We start from the raw sequence: 27,505 nt of genomic DNA on the forward strand, positions 1-27,505 counted from the left end.
CTGTCTTCTCACAAGTCAATTGCTCTTTGTCTCCTCAGCAACACCCTTTCTTTCAGATTGTCCTGAATCTCATCTGGTCCAAGCGGATTCTTTAACCTAGTCCTACGGCTCTCACTGCACTACCAGTAGCCTAATGTGGTGCAATTACTCTGCTTTGATCGGTCCATGTCCGTTGAGAACACTGTTTTCAATACTCACAAGGGTTTAACTACATGCTAATATTATTTATGGGGTGACCACAGACTACTCTCCTTTGCCGCTGCATAAGACAAATGGCATTCCTTTACAGTGAAACCACCGCGTTTCCTTGTCTGGGTGACAAGCGCGTGCCAGAGGTGAAGACAGCAGAAGCACGAGTGATGGAGATGAATGGTAGACAAGGACCAGAAATGTCTCGCCTTCTTCATCTTTGCTCACAAACTCCCACTTTTCCCCGTTCGGTTTCCCACGTTGCATCCGGCAGAGCAGAGGTAACCGTGGGCAGGAGGGCAGGGGAGGAGGACTGGGTACGAGGTGTCCCCCTGCGGCGTTCTTGTGGCCCAGGTGGTGGCCCGGGGCTGGCCTTAGCGCGCCTGCGCAAGCGGGCCACCACTCGCGACCGCAGCATCCCCGCGCCCCAGGCGAGAGGAGGCGCCGCCCCGCCCCGCGCGGCCACGTGATGCGGGCGAGGGGATTGGAGCTGCGGCAGCGCGCGGCGACAGAGAGGAGCAGCGCTGGGCGCTCGTGGCGGGTCCTCCTCCTCCTCCACCCTCGGGCTTCTTGTCTCTGCTGCTCGCTGCAGCTCGCCGCCTGCATCCCCAGTCGCAGCGCCTGGAGGAGGAGGAGACGCCGCCGTTGCCAGCAGGGTCCCCGCCGCAGTCGCCCACCGTCCCTCGTTGCCTCTCTTCTCGCCGCTGCTCGCACCTCTCCGCGCCAAGATGGGGCTGCTGGACTCAGAGCCCGGCGGCGTCCTGAACGCGATGTCCACGGCATTCAACGACACCGTGGAGTTCTATCGCTGGACCTGGTCCATCGCAGGTACAGGCGAGGGGCCTCACCCATCTCCCCTGGGTGCTCCATGGGCTGCCCACGGCACAGACGCCAGTTCCCGGCCTCAGCGCCAGGCAAGGCCCTGCGCCCCCTACCCGGCGCCCTGAGGCTATTGGGGGCGCCTGGGTCCCCGCAAGTGCGGCGGCGCGGGTGTCGCGGTTGTGTACTGGTTAATCGGATGAGAACGTTAAGGCGTCCTCCTCCCTCCCCCCCCCCCCCCCAACACTCCCATCTCTTCAGCTCCGCGGATGCAGGAGCTGACTTAACCAGATGCTGCTAGTGCAGCCAAGGAACCACCCCGCCCTGACGCCCGCATTTCCCGAGCTCGCCTATTCTCTTATGTGTTGGTACTTCTTGTAGAGAGATGGAGAGGCCTGGAGGTGGAGGAGAGCTGCGACTATACCTGTCTCTCCACTACCTTTAAGGCTTTGACAAAACACTCATTACCTTCTTCCATTTAGCTAACCTCTTTGTAGTATAATTTCGACTGAAAAGTAAAATAGCATTATTTAGCTTCTTGTAGAACGTTAGTTTTGTTTTGTTTTGTTTTGTTTTGTGGCTCCCCAGTAGCAAATCTGTTAGGCTACTTTTCGAGGGCTTTGCGCAGTGCAGTGCCATGGGGGGAGGGGAGGGGAAGGAAGGCATTCTTTGGGCCAGGGGTCTCCGTAGCAGCACCTAGAGGTTGGCCCAGAAGCCTGCATAGATACAGTGTGCTGAAATTAGCTAGCTCTCCCTTTAGCTTTGAGTTTGTAGGGCAAGGCTGCCATTGGGTGACTTAGGTAGTTTTCCCAGCAGAAGTAATTGTAACATAAATGTTCACGTTTTAACCTTTCTTCATTTGCTTTGCTTTTAAAGTTTCCAAGACCTTAAACATTAAGTTTAAAGGATCCTAGGGAATGGTTTGGGGCTTTAAATTTGTGTTAGCTTTTCGCAGCGTGACCCTGTATTCTAGCAAAGGAGAATGTTAAACAATCAATATAGGTTATGATAGCTGTCTTCTTTAGAAGTGAAAAGTTTCTTCTGTAGTTTTTTGTGTTTTGTTGCTAGGGCAAAGGAGACAGTGGGATGAAATTTGATGTTATGTGCTGTGGACAAAATGTTTGCTGGAATCGTTTCTGTATGAGACAAATACTTTTCGGCTACATTGACTTGTTTTAAAAGCGCGATATTTCTCAGGAGATCACATATCTGACTATAGGAGAGGCAGTGGTTCCCAAGCCTCGCAGCTGGAGATGGTTTAAAGGCAGTTGTCAAGGGACGATTCTTCCTCGAGTTTTACTTTAATGCTATCACACTGATACCTGCAATACCTGAGGAAGAAGCACCCTTCCCTTCATCTCTGTGAGACTGCCCTGAACATTGCATCAGAGCTTCCCCTTACACAACTGCACGGAGCTGAACATCAGACAAGCTGGCTGGCAGGTGACGATGCGGTTGAGGTCCTCTGGCTACCTTGCACCCAGAGCCACACCTAGGGCGTTCTCAGTCCTGTCTCTCTGGGCTCCTTCCCATTCTGTGGTGTTCTCATCCTCCCTGAGCCTCAGAAGGAAGAGTTGAGAGCCAAGCTAGAACGTAGCAGCCTCCTGCAGTGGTTCATTCCTTCCGAATGAGCCTGAGAAAGACAGTGAATGGAGTTGGGAGTTTTGTGTGGTCACGCATGTGAAAGCTTGTGCTTGCACTTTTGAGGGGCATATAAAACAATACACAATGATGGGCCAAGCTTGAGAAATGAGCAGAAGCAGAGACACTCAAGTGACCTCTTACTGGCAGGTCAGTGGGAAGGTATTCATCCACGTTCTAGACTCTCCACTTACGAAACCTGAGACTGCTTCCTTGCCTCTGCCCTGAGCTGCCGTGTGCAGACAGAACTGCTTCTTAATCCACCAGAGGCTCCGTGGCTAGAGTGTGTTTGGGCCTTGCTGCAGCGTACGGGGGACCATTGTTGGAGTTTGTTTGTTGGTTGGTTTGTTTTCTAACACACCTGGAGCTCCTGTGCTTGCTCCCTTTACGTTCCTGTGTGAGCCGCGTCCCTTCGGGGAGGCAGGCCACACTGCTCCTCTTCCAAGAGCACTTGTTTCTGAAAACCTGGGGCAGGGGGCTACAGAGTAGAAAGGGAGGTTTCTTCAGTGAGGCTGAAGAAAAGTGGGTGAGTCAGATGTTTGGAAAGAGGAAAATAAAACTGGGTGGGAGACACAGGTGCTCTTGGGAAATGGATGTGACGAAAGAATACAATTCAGGAAAAGCAAGCTGAGCTGGGCGCCAGGCCCCGAGTGCCTCGCTGTAGGTGTGTGCCGATTTCTCTTCCTTTTACTAGTTCCTTGGGTTTTTCTCTCCTGGAAGTTCCTACCTGAGCACAAGTAAAGTAATTCTATTTTGGATCATCTTAATAAGAAGGTTCCAGGTTTGTAGAGTGGTATTTGACAGTCTAAAACTTTTTTTTGGGCCTTAGAACAAATAGCTTTGAAATATAATTTCAAACTCTTTCATCAAATGTTGCTGCTTAATAAAACACAGCCAAAGGGAGGCCTACAAACCCAACTTTTCAAATATATGTATATATATATGTATATGTATATGAAATAAATTTGTGCTTTTGCAGGAACAAGTCACCTTTAATGTGTCATTGACACTTTATATTTTGAAATTTAGGATCTAAAGGACTGTCAGAAGCCAGACTTGTATAAGTTAACTGCACTTAGGTCACGTATAGTTCTTTAGTCCAAAATGTACTTGCTAGGCAAAATCCAGGTCAGGGACAGAGAGAATAGGAGGTCACTAGGTCAAAGCTCACAAAGTCTAAGGGGGTCACTGGCATTCTGCTCCCCTTTGAAATCCTGGTTTGAGGGCCTGAGGACAATCAGAAGAGTCCTTCTCTACTGTCATCTCAGTGTCAGTCACCAGTGGCGAAATCAGCAGACTGACGGGGCTCTGTTTTCTGATCATTTTAGCAATTTCCCTTGGGGCTCTGTTTTCTGATCACTTTAGCAATTTCCCTCTGGTCCCTTACCTCAGCAGTGAGCGAGCTGATGGGACACTGGGGCAAAGGTGTCAGAGGCAAAGGCAGCAGGGGCTGAATTGGGGACTGAACCGGGAAACCCAGGACTTCGAAAGGACCAGTGAGTCACTTGGAGCTGCTGTGGGCGGGGGTGCTTAATTCAGCTATAATAAGCTGGAGTTGAGGAGGTTTATCGGATGACTTGCCGGGCTGCAGGGGAGGAAGACAGGTTTTAAATGGTGTACAGCATGTTGATATTCATTTTATTTGACATAGTTAATGGGTAGTTTTTATTTGTGTTAATTTCTAAAATAGGTTTTGTTTGGATTAGATGGGAAATATATGTGTATGTTTCTCTCTGTCTCTCTCAGCAAGGGTCATGATGTGTGAAACAGGCCAGCTCTGAACTCACCATGTAGCTAAGGCTAACTCCAAGGTCTTTAAGTTTTCACTTCCCAGTACTGTGATTGCAGGCGTACACACTAGCACAAAAACCAAAGTGTGGGAAATGGCCAGCTTCTAGAACCTCCCATGGTCAGTGTTGTTACTAATGTCTTGTCTTAGCCTCTCTGAAGCTTCTGTGAGGTCCAGACAACTTTAGGGGGTTTGCTATGTTGATATTTTTCCTCTGCCACAGTCTGACTTGCGATAGCACTTACCCTTGGACATCAATGGCTGGTATTTCCATACTCTCCCCATCCATAGCATATAGCAGAACACCCCTCACGGTCAGATCGTAGTGGGGCAAACAGGGTTCTTAGACTGGTGTCATTTGTTTAGGGACACATGGTTTAAGATTATAAAGGTCTTGGACAATGGTTTTGTCATCTTGTAAGGTACAAAGTACTTGGTCATCCTTTTTAAAATTCAGTTTTTTATTTTTCTCTAGTCGTGTGAATAATAATGTCACATGATATTATTACATATGATATCACTTACATCCTAAATAATGTGGATGACTTTACATGAGTATGATTCTTCCCCTGAGCCACTACTCTTGCATTAAGTGTATGTATCCTTGCAGAGAAGAGTTATTTAATGAAGTCTATGCCTCTCTTTCCCCTCAGATAGAACAATCTTTTGTTGATAAAATAAACCAAGGTTTTTCTGTATCAGAGTCTATTACTTCAAAGTCATATGGGTTTTGAAAAGAGAAGGGTGGGAGGTACAGTTTGCAGAATCTGCTCCTGGATTAGCTTCCTAATGTGCTCAGGCAACAGTCCTCTATCCACAATCCTCTATCTGTAGCTCTAGCCAGCTTGTGTAAGTTCCCGGTCCTCCGGTAGAAGCAATGCCTGCCTACCCTTCTGTCCTTACAGTATTCCCTTGCTTATTTTCCTCTGCTTACCTCTTCAGATACCATGTAGCTCTGCTTCCCAAACTATTCCCCACATGTAGGCTAAAGCAACTACAGGTCCTCTGACATCAAACCTGGCGTTAAGCAATTACTTATCTTGTGCCATTTTTTAAAAGTGACTCTAGTCCTGAATTACATAAACCCTCATTATGATCTGCCTCTTCATTTTAAGGTTTCCTCCTCGACATGCCCCAGAGAACCTCTCTCTCTTCCTCTTATGCAAGTGGCAAGAGATGATTTGCTGACTCTAGCTTTGGTCTTTAGTTTTGAAAGAGAGTCTCACTGATATAGTCCAGGAACTTGTGATTCTCCTGTCTCAGTTTCCTGAGTGCTGACACTATAGTCAGGTACCACCACTCCTGGTCATCTTGTATAATTTTGATTATCAATTGATGTGTTGGGGTAATAAAGTTTTAGATAACCCTAAATTGCAGACAGGTGCCCCACCCCTTTTGTGGGGTGGGGGTTTGAATTTCAGTCCTTCGAACATGCTAAGCAAGCATTCTTCCTTTGAGTGCTTTTTGGGAGGTCTCTTTATTTTGTTTTGTCTTTAGCCCTGTAGAAAGTTTTTTTTTTTTTTTAATTATCTTTATTGCTTGTAATTTCAGTTGGTGCCCACTAAACCTAATAAATCAACTATCAAATCATTTAGTCCCTCATGACAGAGATACATAGTCAGATAAGAACGGTTTGCTTCTCATACCCGTGGAAACATTGTGAGGTGGGGATAGACGGTAGCAGGACACAGAGGGTGGAAAGACTTAGGGTCTGAGAATCAGGTGGCCTTGCTTTAGTCATGAGGCCACTGCTACTGAGTGTGAGAGTTTGAACAAGTCCCTTCCTCCAACAGTCCTCAACAATTTTCTCCCATAAATCCAGAGGACTGAATGATGTAATAGTAGGATCTTCCTGTCGCGTAGACCAGGCTAGCCTTGAATTCAGAGATCCGCCTGCTTCCGCCTTCTGAGTCCTGGGATTTAAGGCGTGTACCACTCTGCCTGCTTGCTCCAGAGTTCTGTATGGATGCTGCTCTTCTGTTCTTTGACTAGAGAGAGCAATTTCAGTGGCATATATGTCAGTTATTAATTTGAAAATCTTTTTGTATCATTTAAGTGCTTTCTAAAATCCTCTCAGTATCTCCCCATTAGTAAAAATAGTACATTTGTTATTAGCCATTTTTTGCTTGGCCTTACCTGTTCTGCAAGAGCCCTGTAGAGGAATGGAGAAATAAAGGACTCTACCTGAAACAGCACCGTGTGACACTACATCACCAGAGCTATTTAATTATCTCAGTAGTCTTTGAATAACCATAAGTGAGCTAACTTGCCAAAAACAGGAGCAGTAACAGAAAAAGTATAAATGATTTCAGTTACATAGTAATTCTATCATGTGATGTGCAGCTTCTAAAGATGGCTTCTTACGTAGTCTGGGAAAGCTATCAGTATTTCTTTGTGTCTCTGTTTTTTTAAGGATTTTATTTTTACTTGTGTGAGTAAAATGTGTGTGTGTGTGTGTGTCTATGAAGTATACATTTGGATGTCAGAGAGGACCCTAGAGCCATTAGAGCTGGAGTTATAGATGGTTATGAGCTATTCATCTGTCTTAAGTTTTGATTGTGGTGAACAGACACCATGACCAAGGCAACTCTCATAAGGAAAACGTTTAACTGGGGCTGGCTTACAGGTTCAGAGGTTCAGTCCATTATCATCAAGGCAGGAACATGGCAGCATCCATGCAGGCATGGTGCAGGAGGAGCTGAGAGTTCTACATCTTCATCTGAATGCTGCTAGGAGATTGACTCCTGTGTGGTTAGGAGGAGAGTCTGACTGCACACCCCCACAATGACACACATCCTCTAACAAGGCCACACCTTCTAATAGTGCCACTCCCTGGGTCCAGCAAATTCAAACCACCACATCTAGGTACTGGAGGTCAACTCGATTCCTGTGTAAGAGCAGCAAGTGCGCCTAGCACCTGCCATCTCGGCAGCCCCAGGTCTCTCACTGCTACCTGAACTGTGTGAAAATTTATCTATAAGGACATGTCATCTACCTTCAGCTCATCTGTGTAATCTGATCATTATCAAATTTTTATAGAACAATAACTTAAGTATAAGTCTAAACTTAATATTATTAGCTTTATTTTTTCTTTAGGAAAACACCTACTTTTCTGTATCATTATTAAACTTTTCAATGACAGATATTTTCTATTTGATAATGTCCAACAACTTTGGAAAGCATGGCTTAAGACATTTATAAAACTGCTAACATGTGTATGTCTCATGAGAACGGGAAAACAAAAGAAACTAAATGTTTTGGATATAAACACGTGCCTCAATGTGACACTATATTTATTTAAAGACAATTCTGTCTTTTTCCTACAGAAGGTTGTCACTGCTAAGCAAATGTCTTAGTGTGGTATTTTATGTTTTATTTGTATCTTGGAGTTTAATAAGATGAAATTCATCAGTCCACTGAAGGAATCAGTTTCTGTCTGATGACATCAGACAAGCCTTTGTGATTCTAAACGGGAGCATTTGAAGGAGTCCACATTTCTGTTTTCATTTTTATTTATCAAATGGAAACTCAGGCACATATCTGTATGTTACTGCATCTCACGTGTGTGTGTGTGTGTGTGTGTGTGTGTGTTGATACACCTCACATGTGTGTGTTAATGCATTGCAAATGTGTGTGTTAATGTATCTCACATCTCGGTCATTCCTTGTTGATGGTTGCATTGCACCATAGCCAAGAGATAGAAACAGCTGAACTGTGTCCCCTGATGAATGATCTGATAACCACAGTAGAACATGAAGATACAGGAATATTTCAGTTTGGAAGGAAATGTCTACACTGTATGTGGATGACCCCAGGGGGCATTGAGCTCCAACACAACAGGACAAAGATGTGTCATCTTACTCACGTGGGCTTTCTAAAGTAATTAATAGAAACAAATTAAAACCGTGTTTGGCAGGGCTGGAAAGAGAACGAACTGGCTGGGGAATTGGTGTTTAAGAGGTTTGAAATTTCCGTTTTGCAATGTGACACTGGTTGTGGAGACTGGCTGTACAACATTTTGAGTATGCTTGCTAGTGCCAGCACATGTAGTTAAAGCAATTACAGTGGTAAACTTCATGTTTCACACTGAGGAAAATATCCAAACACACACACACACACACACACACACACACACACACACACGCGCGCGCGCGCGCGCGCGCGCGCGCACGCACATACGCGCACACACACATTGGAACACACACACACACACCCACATACACACACATTGGGACACACACATGTTGGGACACACACACACACACATTGAGATACACACACTCACACACACACATTGGGATACACACACATGTTGGGACACACACACACACATTGGGACACACACACACACATTGAGATACACACACACACACACACACATTGGGATACACACACATGTTGGGACACACACACACACACACATTGGGATATACACACATGTTGGGACACACACACACACACACATACACACACACACACACACACACACACGAAGACATTATGAAAAGGGGCTGGGGACCTGTGGAAGTGAGAAGTAGGGACTAGAGAGGGAATGAGGGACTGTAATTAAGGTGTATCACATGCATGTGTGAAGGAATCAACATGAAACCCATTATTATGTATAATTAATATAGGCTAATAAAACGTAGGAAGAACCCCACATACTGTAAAATTAATATAGTGGCATTCCTAAACTTGACCTTTCTGGTATTGGCTGGTGAAGCAAATGCTGCTTTTGTTTTTCTGCTTAATGTAGAACGGCTTTATAAGGAATGCAGGGTGTTGTCAACCAAGCACACCAAGTGCCTGCTTGGCCTGCAGGCCGTGAACCAGGAGGCAGAAAGGTTCTGCTTTGCATAGACCACCTGGAAGTCAGGCTTGGAACACCTTATCTCCTTCCATACACACACACACACACACACACCCGAGGTTCACAGACGTGAGGGACTGGGTTGTGTCCTTCCTAGCCTGACGCTCATTTCATCCTCACACAGGTCAAGAAAGACGTCTCCATGCCTCCGCCTAGACAGCTTTCTAGCTGATCTTTCTCACTGCCTCCTGACCTACATAGCATGACTACATTCTTATTCCTACGAGATACTAAATCTGACCCAAATCATAATACTGACAATGATAACAAAAAAGCAATTGAAATGCTCAAAGATACTATTAGGGCTAGCATACGAAATTAAACTAGTGGGCCTTGTTGGTCCTTTCGAGGGCCGAGGTTCAATTCCTAGCACCTATAGGTAGCTCATAGTTTTTTTAAGAAACTGAAGGTGGTATTTTCTTAGATAAATCTGTATGCTGACATGACATATGGGCATATATATTTAAGATATAAGACATGTATCCTGAGATAAAAATTGTCTTCCATAAGCTAGAGTTATTAGAACTGTTAATTTATTGTGTTCAAATCAATGATGAACTTATTTACCAAATGGCATGAGACAAGAGCTACCAGCTACTGTTAATTAATGAAAATTTGGGATGGGAGAGTATTCTGCTCAGTGAGTATTTAGTTTATAGATGTGTTAAAGACAAAGTTCCCCCACCCCATGCACACACACACACACACACACATGCTACAAGCCCTTTAACAAATGAGAAGCATCATGGTTAAGCAATGATCTTAAAGCTTTAGATCGTTGGTGACACTTGAGTGTTGTTTGGACTCATACAACTAGAGTTCATGAAACAGGGAGAAGAGGAAACTGCCTTCCTTTTGGTCTTGACTTGTAGGACACGTGGTATTGTTTCCATTTTCTAGACCTCTCTATTTTCCGCACTGCATGTCTCCCTTCTCTTGAACTGGCTTAAATGGATGTGCTAGTTCTTAAACTATGAGTCAGGCATCCCTGGCAACCTATGATGCTCACTGCCGTCTGTGAAGTCCCTGTTCCTAAGCACTCTGACTCTCTGAGGCTGCAGTAGCATACCATCCTTTCAGGTTAGGTATTACCTAACTGTGGAGAGATGAAGAAAGGCTTAGAACCACACAGCTAGAGTCACAGCACTGGGGGAGAAAGAAGATCTTTCCACTTCTATCACGCAGCACTGCCTACTAGTCACTTACGGAGTTCTGAGTGGTCTGGTGCCGATGGAGCGCCAGGCGCTGTAGCCAGGGCTTTGACGATCATCACGTTTATTTATTACTTGTGCTCTCTGGTTATCTTCATCTTCTCGGGAGCAGATTGACTTTTCGGGGGGAGGGGAAGGGGGGTATACATCAGATACTTAACCCTTCCAAGTCAGAACTCCGTCTACGTAGCATGTATCTCACACAGATTCGATCTGCCGACGGTCTTTGGTTTTACCCTTTGCAGCATCCAAACTCACCCTTTTCTGCGTTCTGCAGGGAGCCGCATGCTTTTCCTCCCCTTCAACCTTTACTATGACCACTCTTTAGATTCACAACCAAAGTACTTTTTTCTCTTCATTTTACCCTCCACACCCTTGGGCGACTGGTGCATAACTAGGTTAGTACACCAGTTTGAACTACTCTGTACCACCTGCTTCCTCCTGCCATCAGACACTCACTCTACCCCTTTTTCATTCATTCATTCATTCATTCATTCATTCATTCATTCACTTTAAATCCCAATTGCATCTCCCCTCCTCTCCTAAATCCCATCTTCCCAATTCCTTACTCCTCCACCCTCCCCTTATCCCCAGCGAAGGGAGCCCCTCCCCCACATACCAACCTGCCCTGGGACATCAAGTCACATCAGGATCAAGCATGTTCTCTGCCACTGAGGCCAGACAAGGCAGCCAAGCTAGTGGACAAGGATCCAAAGGCAGGCGACAAAGTCTGAGTCACTCCATTGAGGACATAGTTCTGACATCTTAAATAAACTCCCAAGGCTAGTCTGGCTAGCGGTTCTCAGACTTGTGTTTTTCTTTTGATAATGGTAGATTACACAGATGAGAACACTGTTAGAAGCAAAGAACCAAGGGGCTGATTCCTCCAGGTAGAATCAGGGACCGTCTCAAAGAAATCTGGGGTGGTGTTTTGGCACGATGAGGGTTCTGACTTAATGCTCCAGGGTAAGAGAGCTTCTATTCCCTACCAGTCCCAGACGATGACATTTTACTGGTATAGGGACCACACTTTAATAGAAAGGAATAGAGAAGATTGCTATTTTCCTTTGTTTAATACTGTAGAAAAAGGAGAAGTCTTAAATGGACTTAAGCTATTATAAACCAAATAATAGGCCAAGCCTAGAGGTGCATGCCCATAACCCGGCACTCCTTCCCCAGACCCTGTGGTGCTTATGCTATCCAGGTCACCAGGAAGTGTGTCATTTCTTGCCTCAGCATCGTGATTAGCTGGGACTATGGGTGTGTGCCACGCCCTAGGATCCAGTGCTTGATGTACGCCTTATCTCTTGTCCACATATTCTGTGAACCTTCCCAAGACATCATCACCCATGACACGTTTCCTCTGCAGACCTGGTTCCATCTATTCTAGGAATCCGGATAGTTGAAAAATGTTTATTTTCACTATGTTTTCTCTGGGATGTGATAGTGGAATCTTGCTAGAAAGGAAGTTCATTTTGGCTAGTAGAAATCCTGAGCTACAACTAGAGCCTTTCAGAGAAAAAGTAGACCGATCAGAGTTTCCCAAGGATTCACTGTGATTACTTGATTAAAAGCGGAGGTTACCCGAGCTACTCAAAAGCTATGGAACTAGAGGTATTTTAGCTTTATTGTATTTTGTTTTATGTTGCTGTTAAACATGATTTTGAAAAATAGCCTTTTGGCATAATTTGAAAATTAGGCTAGGGAGGCGTGGGCAGACTGGCTCAGCAGATAATGGGGCTTGCAGTGCAGGCCTGACGACCTGAGTTCAGTCCCCGGAGCCCATGTATAAAGGTGGAAGGAGAGAACTGACTTCCCAGGGTTGTCCTCTGACCTCCACACACGTGACATGGCACGTGTGTGTAATGGAAAGGAGGGAAGGGCTTTTGGCATGGTGTGTGTGTGTGTGTGTGTATGTAGTGAAATGGACTTTATAGAATCCTTATGAGCTGGGGACACTGTAGCTCATTAAATCTTCTCTTATCAACCCTCAAAGTAATGAGTTCCTCAAAGAAAGAAGGAGCAGACAGAAGGAGGGAGGGCAGGCCGGCGGGTACAATAGATTCCAGTGTCTGACTATTTTCTCTCCCCCACCTCCGAGGCTGGTTTGCTGTCATTTGTCCCCTTTCCCAGTGTGACTCCAGGCATAGACTGTTTTGCTTTTTTTCCCTCACTCTGTGCACTTGACTTGCTTGTGACCTGATGTGATTCTCATGGCTTCTGGCTCCTGTCTCCTGCCCAGGCAGTCAGCTCCTCTGCATCCCTGGAGCCTCCTGGCTGCCTCACCTAGGGGCCACTTAGGTACATCACACAGGGCTGTTTAAACATTTCCTGATCACTTCCTCCTGGGCCTTCTTGCTGGTGTAGTCTACACTCTCCTGACTTTCCCAGTGGCCTCCTGGCCATAAATATGGCAGGAATCCTGAGCCATTCTCCTTTTCCATCTCGAATCTGTACCTGTTTTCAGATCTCTAGCGCTCCCCCTGGTGACGTTCCTGTCGTCTCCTATCCAGAGCAACATCTGGAACCCGGGATTCCATCACAGCATGCATCATAGCGCCAAGAAGCATCGTAGTCACAGTTGGACCCCAGCTGGAGAGGTGACAGTTCAGGTGGTGGGATGGACTTGAGAATGAATCCGAGTGTTAAATAGCACTTGCTCCTTATGTCTCCAGTAGAGGTGGAACTGACATGGTTTCCATGCTTCCTGAAATCCTGTAGTCTATTCTTCACTGCTTCCAGAGTCTTGTCAAACAAGGAAAGGAGCTCTGGGTCAGTTTCTCTTATTCCCTTCTCGGAAACAGGACTTCTCTGCGTGCCTGTCTGCCTGGCCTAGATTCTTTTTCATTGAGTAAAAGTTTAGATGCCTGAGGTCGAGCCGTGTCTTGTCCACTTTCCCGTCCTGTTGCTTACCTTGGACTCTTATTCTGCAGCAGAGCAGATGAATTTTCAAGTCTGTTCCTCCTTCCTATCAATGATAAACTTTGATAGGTCAGTGACGAGCACACTCGCGAACACACACACACACACACACACACACACACAGTCCCAAAGGTAGAGTTGTTGACTTCAGTGCTGTGTGATCATAAGGTACAAATGAAGTCAGAAACAAAAATGTGGCCGTGAAAGCTCATCCGCTGGCTGTGCAGGCACACGTCTGTAACTCTAGCTCTGGGGAGGCAGAGGCAAATTGGATCTTTGTGAGTTCAAGGCCATTGTGCTGTGCTTAGGGAGTTCCAGGCTAGCAGGGGATACACAGTGAGACACTGTCTCAATAAATAGGGATCTGTTTCTGATGGACATACCCCCTAGTTTTGTTTTGTTTTGTTTTACAGTTAACATTTTGAAAGTTTGGACAATGTGGTTGAGTAACTATGTACAAATTTTTAGTATAGGTAAAATGTGGCTATACTATAATAAGATTGGTCCAGTTTACCATGCGCCTCTTGAAACAGTAAATATATTACAGATATAAACCATTGTAACCTTTAAGGATGAGGCTTGAAGACATATGCCTGTCGTTCCAAGCCCAAGATGTTGAGGTAAGAGAATCAGGCTGTGAGACTTTGTCTCAAAACAAAACAAAACAAAGTGCACACACTTATTTGGAGTGGTATGTGAGAGTATGAAGAATCCCAGATACAGAGAAAGTGCAGTATCCCTGGAAATGCACTGCAGCACTGACCAAAGCATCACTGCATGTCAGCCACTCCTGGAGCTGGCTGCTGTCTTAATAAGGCTGGAGAATCACTAATCTATTTCACCTTCTCACCTCCCTGTTTGTTGGGGGCTGTGCTGTAGCATCCTGTGCACCGAGGCAGGGCCAGTGCTGGAGCTGACACAGGAGCTGCCTCGTCCTGTGTACTCCATTATTTCCTATTGTTCTCTGGTTTCTTAACTGTGTCTTGGCCTCCCTCAGTGTTTGACATTGTAGAGCCTTCAGCTTCTCACTTGTGTCTTCCTCTGCCTGTCTTGATAGCCCGAAGTGCCATTGCTTAATGAGAGACTGTGCCAGTACTGCAAGCTAGACATAGTGGGACGCACTTAGTTCTGGCTACTGTTTGGGAGGCAGAGGCAGAAGCATCAGCCTGAACTCAAATGTTCCAGCACAGGCTGGGCAACAGAGTGAGGTCCCCTCCCTTTGTCTTTAAAAATATTGAAGAAATGCATTATTTACTCTTTATTGCTGGCTAGTTTTGGTGCCTGGTTTTCTTTGTTTTGTATTTGTCTGTATGAGTGAATGTGTGGATATTTATCCGTGTGTGTGTGTGTGTGTGTGTGTGTGTGTGTGTGTGTGTATTTTGTAGGCAAGAAGTCAATACTGTGTGTCTAAAATGCTTGACACCTGACTTTTCTGAGATGGGGCCTCTGGGATGGGGCTAGATTGGCTGTCCAGCCAGCCCCAGGGGTCTGCCTATCTCTGCCTCTCCAGCACTTCGATGAGAAGTGGGCATTGCCAGTCCCAGTTTTACATGAATTCTAGAGATCAGATTCAGGTCCCTATATTTGTATGGTGAGTATGTTATTGACTGAGCCTTCTCTTCAGCTCCTGAACCTGTTTTCTCTAATTTTTCTTTTTGTTCTCACTCCTCAAAACTTTCTTTGAAGTAAATAGGAATCTTTTGTGTGGTGAGATAACAGGGGATACAGAACCCAGGATCTTAGACATTAAGGTCTCTTTACAGCAGAGTTCATGTTCCTGTCTGTGCCAGCTGACTATCCCATCAATAATGCATTGGCTCTTGACCTCCATCTGGTAGGTCAGTATTTGCCCTAACAGTTGTGGAGAACAGGACCCTAGAACAACTCTGCTGTGACCTAGGGCAAGATTTTAAGCTTCTGGAGTTTGTCTACTTCAGGGAAGACCTAAGTTGATAAGCATCCTGTGTTTTATATGGTAGCTTCTGACAGGGAACCGTTGTGTTTATAGGAAGATAATTGTCATTGAAGGATAACGTGTCTTCTAAGCCCCAAACAACCGTGACAGTTATGTGGCCTTTTGACTAATATTTAGGTATCTAATTCAGAACCATTTTGCACATACAGTTTTAGTAAACAAGTCAACATGGTTTAAGTCTCTTATTTTTTAATTGAAGTCTAGTTATATTTTATTTGATCAGTATAATCACAGTTATAAACAGTAAACCTCCTTTGTAAAGTAGGAAATCTGATTGTAGTTTTTCCTGATCCCATGTATGTTGTTAAATTAATGATATCTCCCTTCCCTTTTAAAAATACATATTTTTAACATTATATATCCACTTATATTGTTTCTCTCTTACCCTTCCTCTCTCCATACTGTCCCATGTGCTCTCCTCTCTCTGTCCTTCAAATTCATTAACATATTGTTTTCTTTAACTGGTGGTTGTGGTGGCAGTGGCAGTGGCAGTGATGTGTATGTGTGTGTGTGTGTGTGTGTGTGTGTGTGTGTAGTGTTTTCAGGCTGACCATTTGGTATTGGGTAACAAATTGGTGTGTTCTTTCCTGGGGAAGGCTATGTCTCCCACTCTCAGCATCCCTTAGTTATATATAGTTCTTGTGTAGCATTCAAACCTCATGGATTTCTCCCCACCCCTGTCCATATTATGTTGTCCCTGGGTATCATCCTTGTTCCAGTCATCTTTTGGCTGCCATATTGGTGAGACTTCATGGGTATAGCTTCTGTCATTTCTAAGAGACATCATTTCACAGCTATTACGATCTTTCCACCCCCTTCTTCTGCAATGATTCCTGAGTCTTAGGTGTCGTATACTTTGGGACTGGGCTCTACACCTCTGTATTTTTATCTGTTGTGCTTTTCTACAATGGCCTCTATCTATGGCAAAGAAGAGTTTCTTTGATAAGGGCTGAGAACTATGCATATGTATTCATCCAGACCCTAGAGTAGAATGCCCCAATCTTTGTTTTGTTGAGGCAGGATATCTTCCTAGTTTAGTAGACCCGCCTGGAGCTCAGTCCTTCTGCCTGAACGCCCCCTAGCCTTCTCACCTTTTTATCAAGTTATTTTACTGAAACTGTAGTAATTATGGCACTTCCTGACTTGAAAGATTATTTAATGAAACCTAATGTTTTGTGTCTTATTTTTAACTGACAGTATATAGAAATAGATTAGTGTGTGTTTATGCATAGATGTGTGGGTATATGTATATACACACACAGGGAGATCCTTTCTTTACCTCTGAGCCATACTCCCAGCCTGATTACTATATTTTAAAACATTATTCTAATATTTAGCTATCTAATTCAGAACCATTTTGCACATATAGTTTTAGTAAACAAACCTGTTTTAATTGAGGTTACTGTAATTAATAATACATTATATTCATTTAGGATGGATTCTAGAAACTGTTTTTCTTTATTTTAGAAATAAACTATGCTGAAAATATAATGTTAATGTGTTTTATATTGCCAAAAGTAGATATTTGATTATAAAAGATAAAGAAGGTATTTGATTATAAAAAAGTGAAATTCTGCTGGGCAGTGGTGGCACATGCCTTTAATCCCAGCACTTGGGAGGCAGAGGCAGGCAGATTTCTGAGTTCGAGGCCAGCCTGGTCTACAGAGTGAGTTCCATGACAGCCAGGGCTACACAGAGAAACCTTGTCTCGGAAAAAAAAAATTCTGTTTAACATTAGAACTGTAAATTTTAATCTTAATATACTTTATATATAAATAGATTTTCTTACTCTATTAAATCATATCATTTCTTATTTAATCAATGTTTTTGTTTTAAAATAATTACACCATAAAACTAATTGATGTTGCTATATTTAAATATTATAGGCAATCAGTTTACTTTAAAATGAAATGACCCGTTCCATATGTATTTACACATATAGGAATAAATGAAGTTAAGCATAAAATTGATTTTTCGTGGACAATAAAATTGATAACACATTATCAATGGGAAAGTAGCAAACCCACTTGAATATGGCAAGTGTGTAAGAGAAATTAAACTGGAAAGAGATTAATTCCTCAAGTATGACTGCACGGCAACTCTCCTTTCTAGACCTCCTCGCTCTCACGGCTTCCATCGCCCCAAACCTCATCAGTCCGATTTGTGCTTAGGGGTGGATGCAAAGCACCCCACTGGTGATAGTGTGCCACACTGTCTGTTACATTTCATTTGCCTCATGCAGAAAATTAGTGTTTCCTTGAAATAATTATTTTTATGCTATGAGGTCTACTTCACTTTCAACTCAAGTTATCTTCTACATTTTTAGTGCATTTCTTATCTTTGCTTCTTTAACTCTCTATAAAACACACCATGCAATCTAAGTAAAGAAGTAATCTTCCATCAATACTTGCAGGACTCAGCTGTGTCTGTTTGTTTTATATACCATGTATCTTCCTGGGCACAGTGATCTGCATCTACTCCAATTATGGAATTATAGGACGTTTTAATTCCTAAGAGAATTTTGTTTTGAAAAATGTGGACTGCCCAGTAAATTGCACGTTTGATTCCCTCCGTAGATAAACGCGTGGAGGACTGGCCGCTGATGCAGTCCCCATGGCCAACGCTCAGCATAAGCACGCTCTATCTCCTGTTCGTGTGGCTGGGTCCAAAGTGGATGAAAGACCGAGAGCCGTTCCAGATGCGCTTGGTGCTCATAATCTATAATTTTGGCATGGTTTTGCTTAACCTTTTCATCTTCAGAGAGGTAGGTTTGTTAACGTCACTCTAATAATTCCCCAAGGTTATTGGAAATAATTTTAAAATGAAACTGCCGCTGCAGCCTTGCATGGAGTGTAGGATAGCTGTTTAGATGGGACTTTGAAGCAAGCATAGAATGAACTCTCACTATACTCTTAGTAACTGCTTTGGCCTGGGAACATAATCTGCCAAGCAGGGAGGGCTGTCATCAGAGAGAGGCGTGTTTCTAGGATGGTTGGCACGTAGTCGACACTTAGTGAGCCACGAGCCATGAGAGCCTCCCAGAGTCCTTCTTCATCAGTCTCAGGCCTGACAGCCTGATCATAACACATGTGAGTGTCACACTAGATCATCTTATGTAATTTGCCCTATTATGTGCTGGAGCTGAAAGGAATTGGCTGTTACGCAGGTGTGGCTACTATTCATCAGCATAAGTTTTCTGGACATCAGCAAATTCTCCAGGATATTTTGAAAGAAAATCCCGAAGTCTGGAATTGGCACGGTCCTTTCAGGTTGCTAAAGTCTAAGGGATTTGTTCCTAAGAGACTTAGTAAAATTCTGTATGGGCTGATGGCTGACCAGAGGTACTGAGTAAATGAACTCTTCTTTAGAAAAGCCTTTCCATGACAACTTAACCTCGAGACCCTCAACCTCATAGACACTCATTTGCTTTATTTGGATATCTTAGTTTCATGGTTACACACCACTTTCAATCAAGATATGAATCAGGTAAGGCAGGACAGCTTTTGTCTGAGAATTCAAAGAGTTTATCTCATCTTACACTCCCAGGTAGTAATCCAGGCAAAGAGAAGTCAGGGCAGGAGCTCAAGGCAGGAACCTGGGGGCAGGGATGGAAGCAGAAGTCACAGGGGAGCTTGCTCTCTGGATTGCTCTCCTGTAGCTTGCTCAGCAAGCTTATTAAGACAAACTGCCCACCCACAGTGAGCAGACCCTCCAATGCCAACCGTCAGTCAAGAAAGTGACCTACATACTTGCTCACAGAGCTCTCTGGTAGGGATATTTTCTGAACTGACATTCCTTTATCCCAAATGACTTAGCTTGACTCAAGTTGGAAAAAAAAAACCTAGCAAACACAGCTGCTGTGAAACTTTCTCTTTGACTGAGGTGGCATTGAATATAATTTGCATCCAATTTGCATAAAAGTACAGAACTAGTATAGAAATATTAAATATCTTTCCAATAATGTGTAATTTATAATAATGTGTAATTTATAATAATGCTAAATGTGTAAGTTCTTGCCTATGCAAGTTTAATTATAGGAACTAATAAGCTATTATGTAAATAATGAAAAATATTATATATTTGGTTAGTTGATGTCTTGGTGAAAAAGAGTATGTTTCTCACTTAGTCTTTATTAAAAGTATAGTAAAGCGAACACACAATGTATTTTAGAACATTACATGTCAGTTCAGGGCTGGAGATGAGAAACCCTGTCTCAAATGCAGTCATACAGCGTTTGCACTGTATATGTGAAGTCCTGAGTTTGGTCCTCAGTACCACAAAAGAACAAGAAAATAACTTTAAAATGTTTAATGCACTTGAAATGTTTTTAAAGAAAATAACTGCTCTCATAATACTTGGAAATACTGTGAGTCAAATCTACTATTTTCAATGCTGTGTTTACTAAATCTTTACTCCAAATGTTAAATCTTTTTGTCTCCAGCTATTCATGGGATCATACAATGCAGGATACAGCTATATTTGCCAGTCAGTGGACTATTCTAATAACGTTAATGAAGTCAGGGTGAGTATGTCTGTGAAAACCGTTGATGATTACAGTTTAACTTTACAGGCTCTCGGGCCATCAAAGTACAGTGTTGTGTGGGTGAGTGACATGTGTTGAGTGGGGAGGAGAAAGCTCTGCTTTCCCTTAAAACACATCATTGAAAAAAAATCTGTTTTTATACCTCCAGTGTGCTCTTTTATTAGGTGTTGAAAGGATAAACATGATTGAATTGCTAGTATACAGTACTTTAAAATTAGGTCGTTTAAGTGGAGAGGTGGTGGCTCATATCTTTATTCCCAGCAGTCAGGAGGCAGAGACAGGCAGTTCTCTGAATCTGAGGCCAGCCTGGTCTACAGAATGAGTTCCAGGACAGCCAAGGCTGCACACAGAAACCCTGCCTCAAAATGCCACACACACACACACACACACACACACACACACACACACACACACACCAAAACAAAACAAAACCCAGTCATTCCATATTTGATGTTATTTTTATTTTTGCCAGTCATGATACTCTATGCCTTTAATTCTAGTCCTGGGGATAGAGAAGAAGGCAGATCTCTGTGAGTTCAAGGCCAAGTGAGTTCTTTAGAAAGTACCATGCCAGTCAGAGAGAGCTACATCGTAAGACTGTTTCCAATTTTGTTTTTAAACTTTTTTTTTTGTCAAAAATAGAAACTCAGAAAGCTAACTTATTTGAGGAAAGTGTTTTAATTATATAATACTAAGGAAGGCACAAGGTAACCCACATGGGTATGAAATTGGTCTTTATTAAATTTGTAAAAAAGAATATGATGCCCCATTTCCCCCAGTCACTTATATTAGTAAGATTATTTAACTTAAGTAGAAGAAACAGCAAATTGTTAAGTATTTAGTGAACTTTTAAATCTGTGATTCCTATACGTATTATACACAACAGACCCAGTTTACCTATGTATCTGTTTTATATATGTGGGTAATGATGCTCTATGTATGCAATAGCATCCATTGGGAAACATAATGTTGTAGCACGAGTGTTAGGGCCTGGAGCCAGAGTGTTCTGACGTACTTAGGACTTCATGTCCACATCGTTGCCCAGTCACCCTGTTGACTTCATTTGCCCACCCACCGCATGGGTGTGGAGCCTGCACGTGTGTGCATATAGTGGCAGGGCCTGGTGCGTGAAAGCAAGAAGACAGATTAAATCTCTGCCTGTGGAGAGCTCATGTTCTGCTGCAGCCTGGAAGGCAGGTAGTGTGTCAAGAAACAGTTAAGAAAGTAAAGCCCTGGGTGTGGCTGAGAGACTGAGTGAGGTTGCTTCATTCAGACTCTCAGGATATAATAACTGTACTGCCAAAATCTCCTCAGTGGAGAGCTGACTTCCTGTTAAAGGTGGGAAAAGGAGAAGGGCTGGACTTAACCTTCCCTCAGGAGTCCACTTAGGAAGCGCCCTGGGTAAGGCAGGATGTTCATATTATCAGGGTAAAGCGTCAGCCTTACCAGCCTGCTGCTTCTGAATGCACTCTGCTGACACACTCAGACGTCGCCCACTTCGGTGCGTGGATATCCCATTCAGTCAAATTCAACAGCACTCTTTCAGTGATAAAAAGGGGCTATTGTGGAAACACACCCAGGACCAAAAATTTAAAAAAAAAAATCCGGGTGACTGAGCAGATTGCATTTGGGGTCTTCGCTCTACCCACCTTGCCTGTCTAAGAGTGAATGTGGAGAAATGCACGTTGTACTCAGACTCTTGTCTTGTGCCCATTGCATGTTCCGAGTCCCATTCACGGACAACCAGGGCAGTTCACAGACGCCGAGAAATCATCGTATTTGAACTGGGCTAGCTTATAGGTCCACATGGAGGAAAAGGAAAACTTTGCCTCTTTCCTCCTACTATGCTGAAATGGATAGGTACTTTATCTTACAGCAAGGTAGCCATGGATATTAAATACAGTGTTACTGTGGGTAAACTAGACAATGCCAGGCAGGGTTTCAGGTAATTTTGTGGTGTATAACAATACTGCTCACACCGTGTAAATGCTGCTCAGCTGATAAATACAAGACTTTATTTTGGTTCTGGTATTTTGCCTTTTCTGCCCCTATGTTTTAAAATTGTAATGTTAGGGAGTGCTTATTCTAAGTGATGCCTGATTCTAGAATTGACAGTAACAAATTAAGAACTTTAGATTGCCATGAAGCCCTGGTAACAATACCAGCACTTAAAAACTAGTTTCAATTTTCAGAGGCAAAAAAACAAAACACAAGCGAAAACTCATTATAGGCATCAGATGTGGGTATAAAATGAGGATGAAATCTAAGCCTTCTGTCATAGAAAGGTTTATAAATGCACTTCATTTGCGCACTGATTTATTTTTTATTTTTATCCACAATTACAACCAAAAATCTACACAAAGTTTACATTTTGGTCATTGTTATAATCAGATCCTTGTAGAATGATTTAAAACACATTCAGAGGTCACCTCTTCCTGGGTCCTTAATCCCCCAGTATGTCACATAATCTTTTTGTACCATCTGGTGTCTTAATTAGAGCCTCAGAAAAGACTTACTTGTGTAAACAGGATTATATTTGTGACCTAGGAAATATTTGCTGTTTTTGAATTGATCATTTTAAAGACTTTACTAACACAGGCTGCAGTGATTAGACACTTTGTTGAAGGAAAGTGTGTGTGTGGGGGGGGAAATGTTAAGAGACTAGCTGTTATGTAAACTTAGGCTCTATAGGAACATCTAAAATACCCAAAGGTGCGTTGGTTTCTCTGAGATCTGCCAAGCCTAGCAGTGTGAGTGGACTGTGATCAGCTGTTGCCCACTGCCCGGCTCTAAGCAGAGAAAGCTTTGGGTTTGTTTTCTGGTGGGTAACATGGTTAGACCTGAAACCGACCTAGCAGAGGAACAATTGCACGCGCTGTACATTTCCTGTGCTGTGTTCTGCAGTTTTTACCACTGAGTAGAAGTCCACACCCTGGCATGATTTTTGTTTTACAGCAAGCCTTTCTTTCCCTTTTACAGATAGCTGCTGCCCTGTGGTGGTACTTTGTATCTAAAGGCGTTGAGTATTTGGACACCGTGTTTTTTATCCTGAGGAAGAAAAACAACCAGGTGTCTTTCCTTCACGTGTACCACCACTGCACCATGTTCACTCTGTGGTGGATTGGAATCAAGTGGGTGGCTGGAGGCCAAGGTGAGGGACCCACCTGTCTGTCCCCCCTCAAGTATTCAGGGACGGGGGAGTAGATTTATCTAGTGTGTCATTAAGCTTGCTTTGGTGATTAATCATCTCCGTTCATGTGCATCTCTCTTCTTAAAAACTTCAGCTTTTTAATCTGTGAAGAACTGAACACCTAAAGACTTGTCCCCGAGGTGGACCTAAAGCACTAAACCTAAACACCAGAAAACAATACCTCCTTGAGTGGAGAAAGATGCTGGTTGGCAGTTCTGATCTGATCGAGACCGAGATACACCGCCTCATGTTCAGTCCAAGCCCGCAGCTTACTCCTGCTGTGATACAGACCTTGTATTGCCTCGTTGCTTCCCACTGAACTGGACTTTTACATAGCCTCATTAGGGCTAAAGAGCATCAGAAGTCACAGCTGGCCAGAGATTCCTCTAGTCTCAGGTGGCTGTAGACAAAGAGTGATATCCGCAGGGTAGCGCCCTACATCCAGACAACCTACACATTTCACACTTAACATTTGCTAGTAATGTTAAAGTGAGCTTGGAATTTAAAAGAAAATTTGTAAATCGAAGCTGACCCTTCAGCTCACGCCATGACAAAATGCATTATTGAATACCCACTTTATTTTTTTTATTCGATATAATTTATTTACATTTCAAATGATTTCCCCTTTTCTAGCCCCCCCACTCCCCGATAGTCCCGTAAGCCCCCTTCTCTTCCCCTGTCCTCCCTCCCACCCCTTCCCACTTCCCCGTTCTGGTTTTGCCGAATACTGTTTCACTGAGTCTTTCCCACTTTAATTAATATTCTAAAGAATGTTGTTGAATTCGACTGAGTGGGACATCGCTAGATCTGTATGAACTAAAAGGATTGATCGCTCCATGTATGTAATGCTCGTGTTTAAAACCATGTAGAAACCTAAGAAACGAGTATTATTTTGCTGCTGGTGTGCACATTGGTGTCTAGTGGCAATAGTGTAATGCATTAAACCCTTAGAAACACCAGAGCCTCTTTCCAAGGAATTGCTGGTAGGTAGCATTAAAATAGGGTAAGGTAGGAGGCAGCAGCCATTGTACACTGTTTACTGAAGCTCGCTGGAGTCTCCCATTTAAGAATTTACCACATCAAAAACCCTTTGCATTTTAGCAATACGTATTTCTATTCATATATTTTTAAAAGAAACCCTCAAACCTAAATTGTAATATATATATACATATTACACACACACACACATATATATATGTGTATATGTATATATATATATATATATATATCAAGCTTAATTTGAGAAGCTTTGACCTTTATTTGAGACTAAATAGAATGTGTAGAATGTGATGTAAATTCAATAGAAAGTATTCTGATATGCTTTAATCATAGTGTACACATCATTTTTATCAGTGAGATCGCCTTTTAACCACAGTGTCTTCATTGACCCATAATAGTTTTCTTACGATCGCCCCTTATTTCTCGACAGCGTTCTTCGGGGCCCAGATGAATTCTTTCATCCACGTGATCATGTACTCCTACTATGGGCTGACTGCATTCGGCCCCTGGATCCAGAAATATCTGTGGTGGAAGCGATACCTGACCATGTTGCAGCTGGTGAGTTTAAGTGTTTTGAAAAGTTACTTCCAGTTGTCTGGGGGTGGGAATCAAAGTACTTCAAATATTTGAACTTTATTAGTTGTAAAGCGCCAAGTTGTTTTAGGTGGTTTTCCATCAAGAAATCAACTTTACAAGCGAGGTACCTTGTCAAGACTGGCTTGGTTCTGCCTGAACACTGGGTGGACTGATCATGGCCACTTGCTTTATAAAGTCCTTAAACACTGGATTTAGACCCTCTGAGAGAAAGTCTTTAAAAGCAGGTGTGGGGAGAATGGTTAAAATGTAACCGTACCACAAAGTCCATCGATTCTTGTATGACTAGAAAAATGCTTTCTGTGAGAGACTCTTGATTTTCTATCTTACTATTTTATTCTCTTTTTTCGTTCTTGCTTAAGTTTCCAGTTTCCCTGTGTTTTGTTTCTTTGCTTACAGACCGCATACAGGTAGCAAAGGAAGGACAAAGCCAAGGAAGGGGAAGGGTGGGGGAAGGGATTGAATACAAGGAGTACTCTTTCTAGTTCTGAAGCACTCGGTGCTTGAACAGCAGAGCCAAGGATTTGAACTCCCAGCATTCCAGGCAGACAGTTCTCAGGAGCTCCTCCTTGTAGGGCTTTTCATTACACCCCAGTGCATTCATCAAAGCACTGTTCAGAGTTCGGGTGTGGCCCGTAATCAAACCGAAAATGCAAATTCGCGCTGGTCCCTAATTTCCAGGCTTCAGAACGTATTCTAATGTGCTTTAATCATAGTGTACACATAATTTTTATCAGTGGGATCGCATTTAGAAATATCCATCTCTGCTTTGAGTTGCCTCATAGCTGCCTGACCAAACAGGAACCACAGCCTCTGGGGAATGCTGGGTGTGAAGGATTGTTAGTAAAGAAAGGCTTGAAGAAACTTCTTCCAGTACTGTGGAAGCTCGTGATAGAGTTTGTAGAACTTACTCCTGGCATGGAGAGCTAGGTGGTCCCAAGAACATGAAGAGATGACCCAAATCCTATGAAGTATTTAATCTCTTCGTCAGGGTTTGCTCCGAGGCTGTCTGTCAGCCACGTCATACTCATCTACACCCCATACACCACACACCCTTTTTCAGTGGTACAGGTTCCAAGAGCCATTGTGAAATTACAAGTTCTAAAAATTTGGCTTTTTGCCATGGGAATTATAAAAGTTAATATAAACTGAAGTGTGTGGAACAAATTATCTGAATATTTAATGAAATAAATTTATGGGTCATGCTATCTTTCTCAAAGAAACTCTAGTGGCCCGTTAACAGGATGCTGGGCTTGAATTTCTGTGTTCAGACTTTCTCTAAACTCTTAAATAAGAGTGTTACAGAAAGTTCACCCTTGCTATTGCTACAGTGACCGGTACACCAGAATTTAAGTTTATTCTTTGAACATTTCTATATTTTGGATTTTCTCTTGCCAGGAATTCATAAAATTGAAGGTGATTCTTCTTGCATTTATTGATTTTAGTTGGAATATAAGTTTTTTTAAAGAACGGTGTTTATTCAGATGCGGACTTGCCTGTCTCTTAGCTGCAGGAGAAAGCTAGTGAGCTGGCTTGATGAGCTTAGGTTCATTGTTAGGGTGAATGTGCTTTATTTGGTGGGAGGGCAGGAAGAGGATTATTCAGGGGAGGAAGGAGACCAGTGGGCGGGGCTGAGCCAATGACAGTGATGTGCATGGATGAGACTATCAGGGAAACCCCATTATTTTGTGTTCCTGCCTAAAGATGTAATAATAAAAAAACATATAGTGAACGTAGCTGCTTGGTGACAGATTAAGTAGGAAAAAAAAGGAAGAAGAACAAGATCCTACAAATACCATCTTTTGCCCGCCATTGGCTCCCTCTCCTTGGATGCTCTTGAGCAAGTATTCAAATGTCCAAATTCTGTGCCAGGGACGCTAGAATGACCAGTGAGCAAGGCAGAGAGCCCTGCCTCCGGAAAGCGCAGTAGAGGAGGTAGCAGATGCAGGAGTCGGCTTCAGATAGCTATCACACCTCTTTACAAACAAAACACGAAGGCCCTGTGATGATGGGTGACGAATCAGCGGAAATCACTAAAATGTCCTTGCTGAGCAGGTGGCTTTAAACTGTGCTCTCAGGGAGAGAGAGAGAGAGAGAGAGAGGCAGAGACTCTCACCCTCTCAAACAGTAGAGCACAGCTCAGGCCCGTGTGTGACCGCCCCAGAGGAGACTGTGATGCCTCTGGCTGTTAGAGGTCTCTTTCTGCTCTGATGAAATGTTCCCTGAACAACCGCGGCTTCTGTTTTTTCAGGTTCAGTTCCATGTGACCATCGGGCACACAGCACTGTCTCTCTACACCGACTGCCCCTTCCCCAAGTGGATGCACTGGGCTCTGATCGCCTACGCCATCAGCTTCATCTTCCTCTTCCTCAACTTCTACATTCGGACATACAATGAGCCCAAGCAGTCGAAAACCGGAAAGACAGCCGTGAATGGTGTCTCAGCGAACGGTGTGAATAAATCAGAGAAGCAGCTAGTGTTAGAAAACGGGAAACCCCAGAAAAACGGGAAGCCAAAAGGAGAGTAAATTGAACTGGGCCTTAACCGGTAGACAGTGAGGAAACTCCTGTGTCATTTAAAAGTTCAGGGGCAACAGATGCAGAGGGTCTGGGGTGGGGAGACAGGCAGATAGGGTCTATGCCCTTCAGACTGAGTAAACCTTTCATTATATGGTACCCAGATGTTTTATTTATGAAGTTTTTATTTTAAACGGTTTTTTTATTAGCCTTCATGTTGTCCAGACCAAAGCAATCCCAATGTGGC

At 43.4% G+C, this 27,505-nt stretch overlaps 1 protein-coding gene across 1 annotated transcript; it reads left to right on the forward strand.

Annotated features, from left to right (window-relative positions):
* The first annotated feature begins 917 nt into the window (after positions 1-917).
* On the forward strand, positions 918-27,269 carry Elovl4 (ELOVL fatty acid elongase 4). Its single transcript, XM_052189308.1, has 6 exons — positions 918-1,017; positions 17,993-18,180; positions 19,858-19,938; positions 22,939-23,110; positions 24,579-24,706; positions 26,994-27,269. Exons 1-6 carry the CDS (start codon positions 918-920, stop codon positions 27,267-27,269), a joined length of 945 nt encoding a protein of 314 aa, XP_052045268.1.
* Positions 27,270-27,505: the final 236 nt, after the last annotated feature.

The sequence above is a fragment of the Apodemus sylvaticus genome, chromosome 7 (assembly GCF_947179515.1).
Source record: "Apodemus sylvaticus chromosome 7, mApoSyl1.1, whole genome shotgun sequence".
Taxonomy (NCBI): domain Eukaryota; kingdom Metazoa; phylum Chordata; class Mammalia; order Rodentia; family Muridae; genus Apodemus; species Apodemus sylvaticus.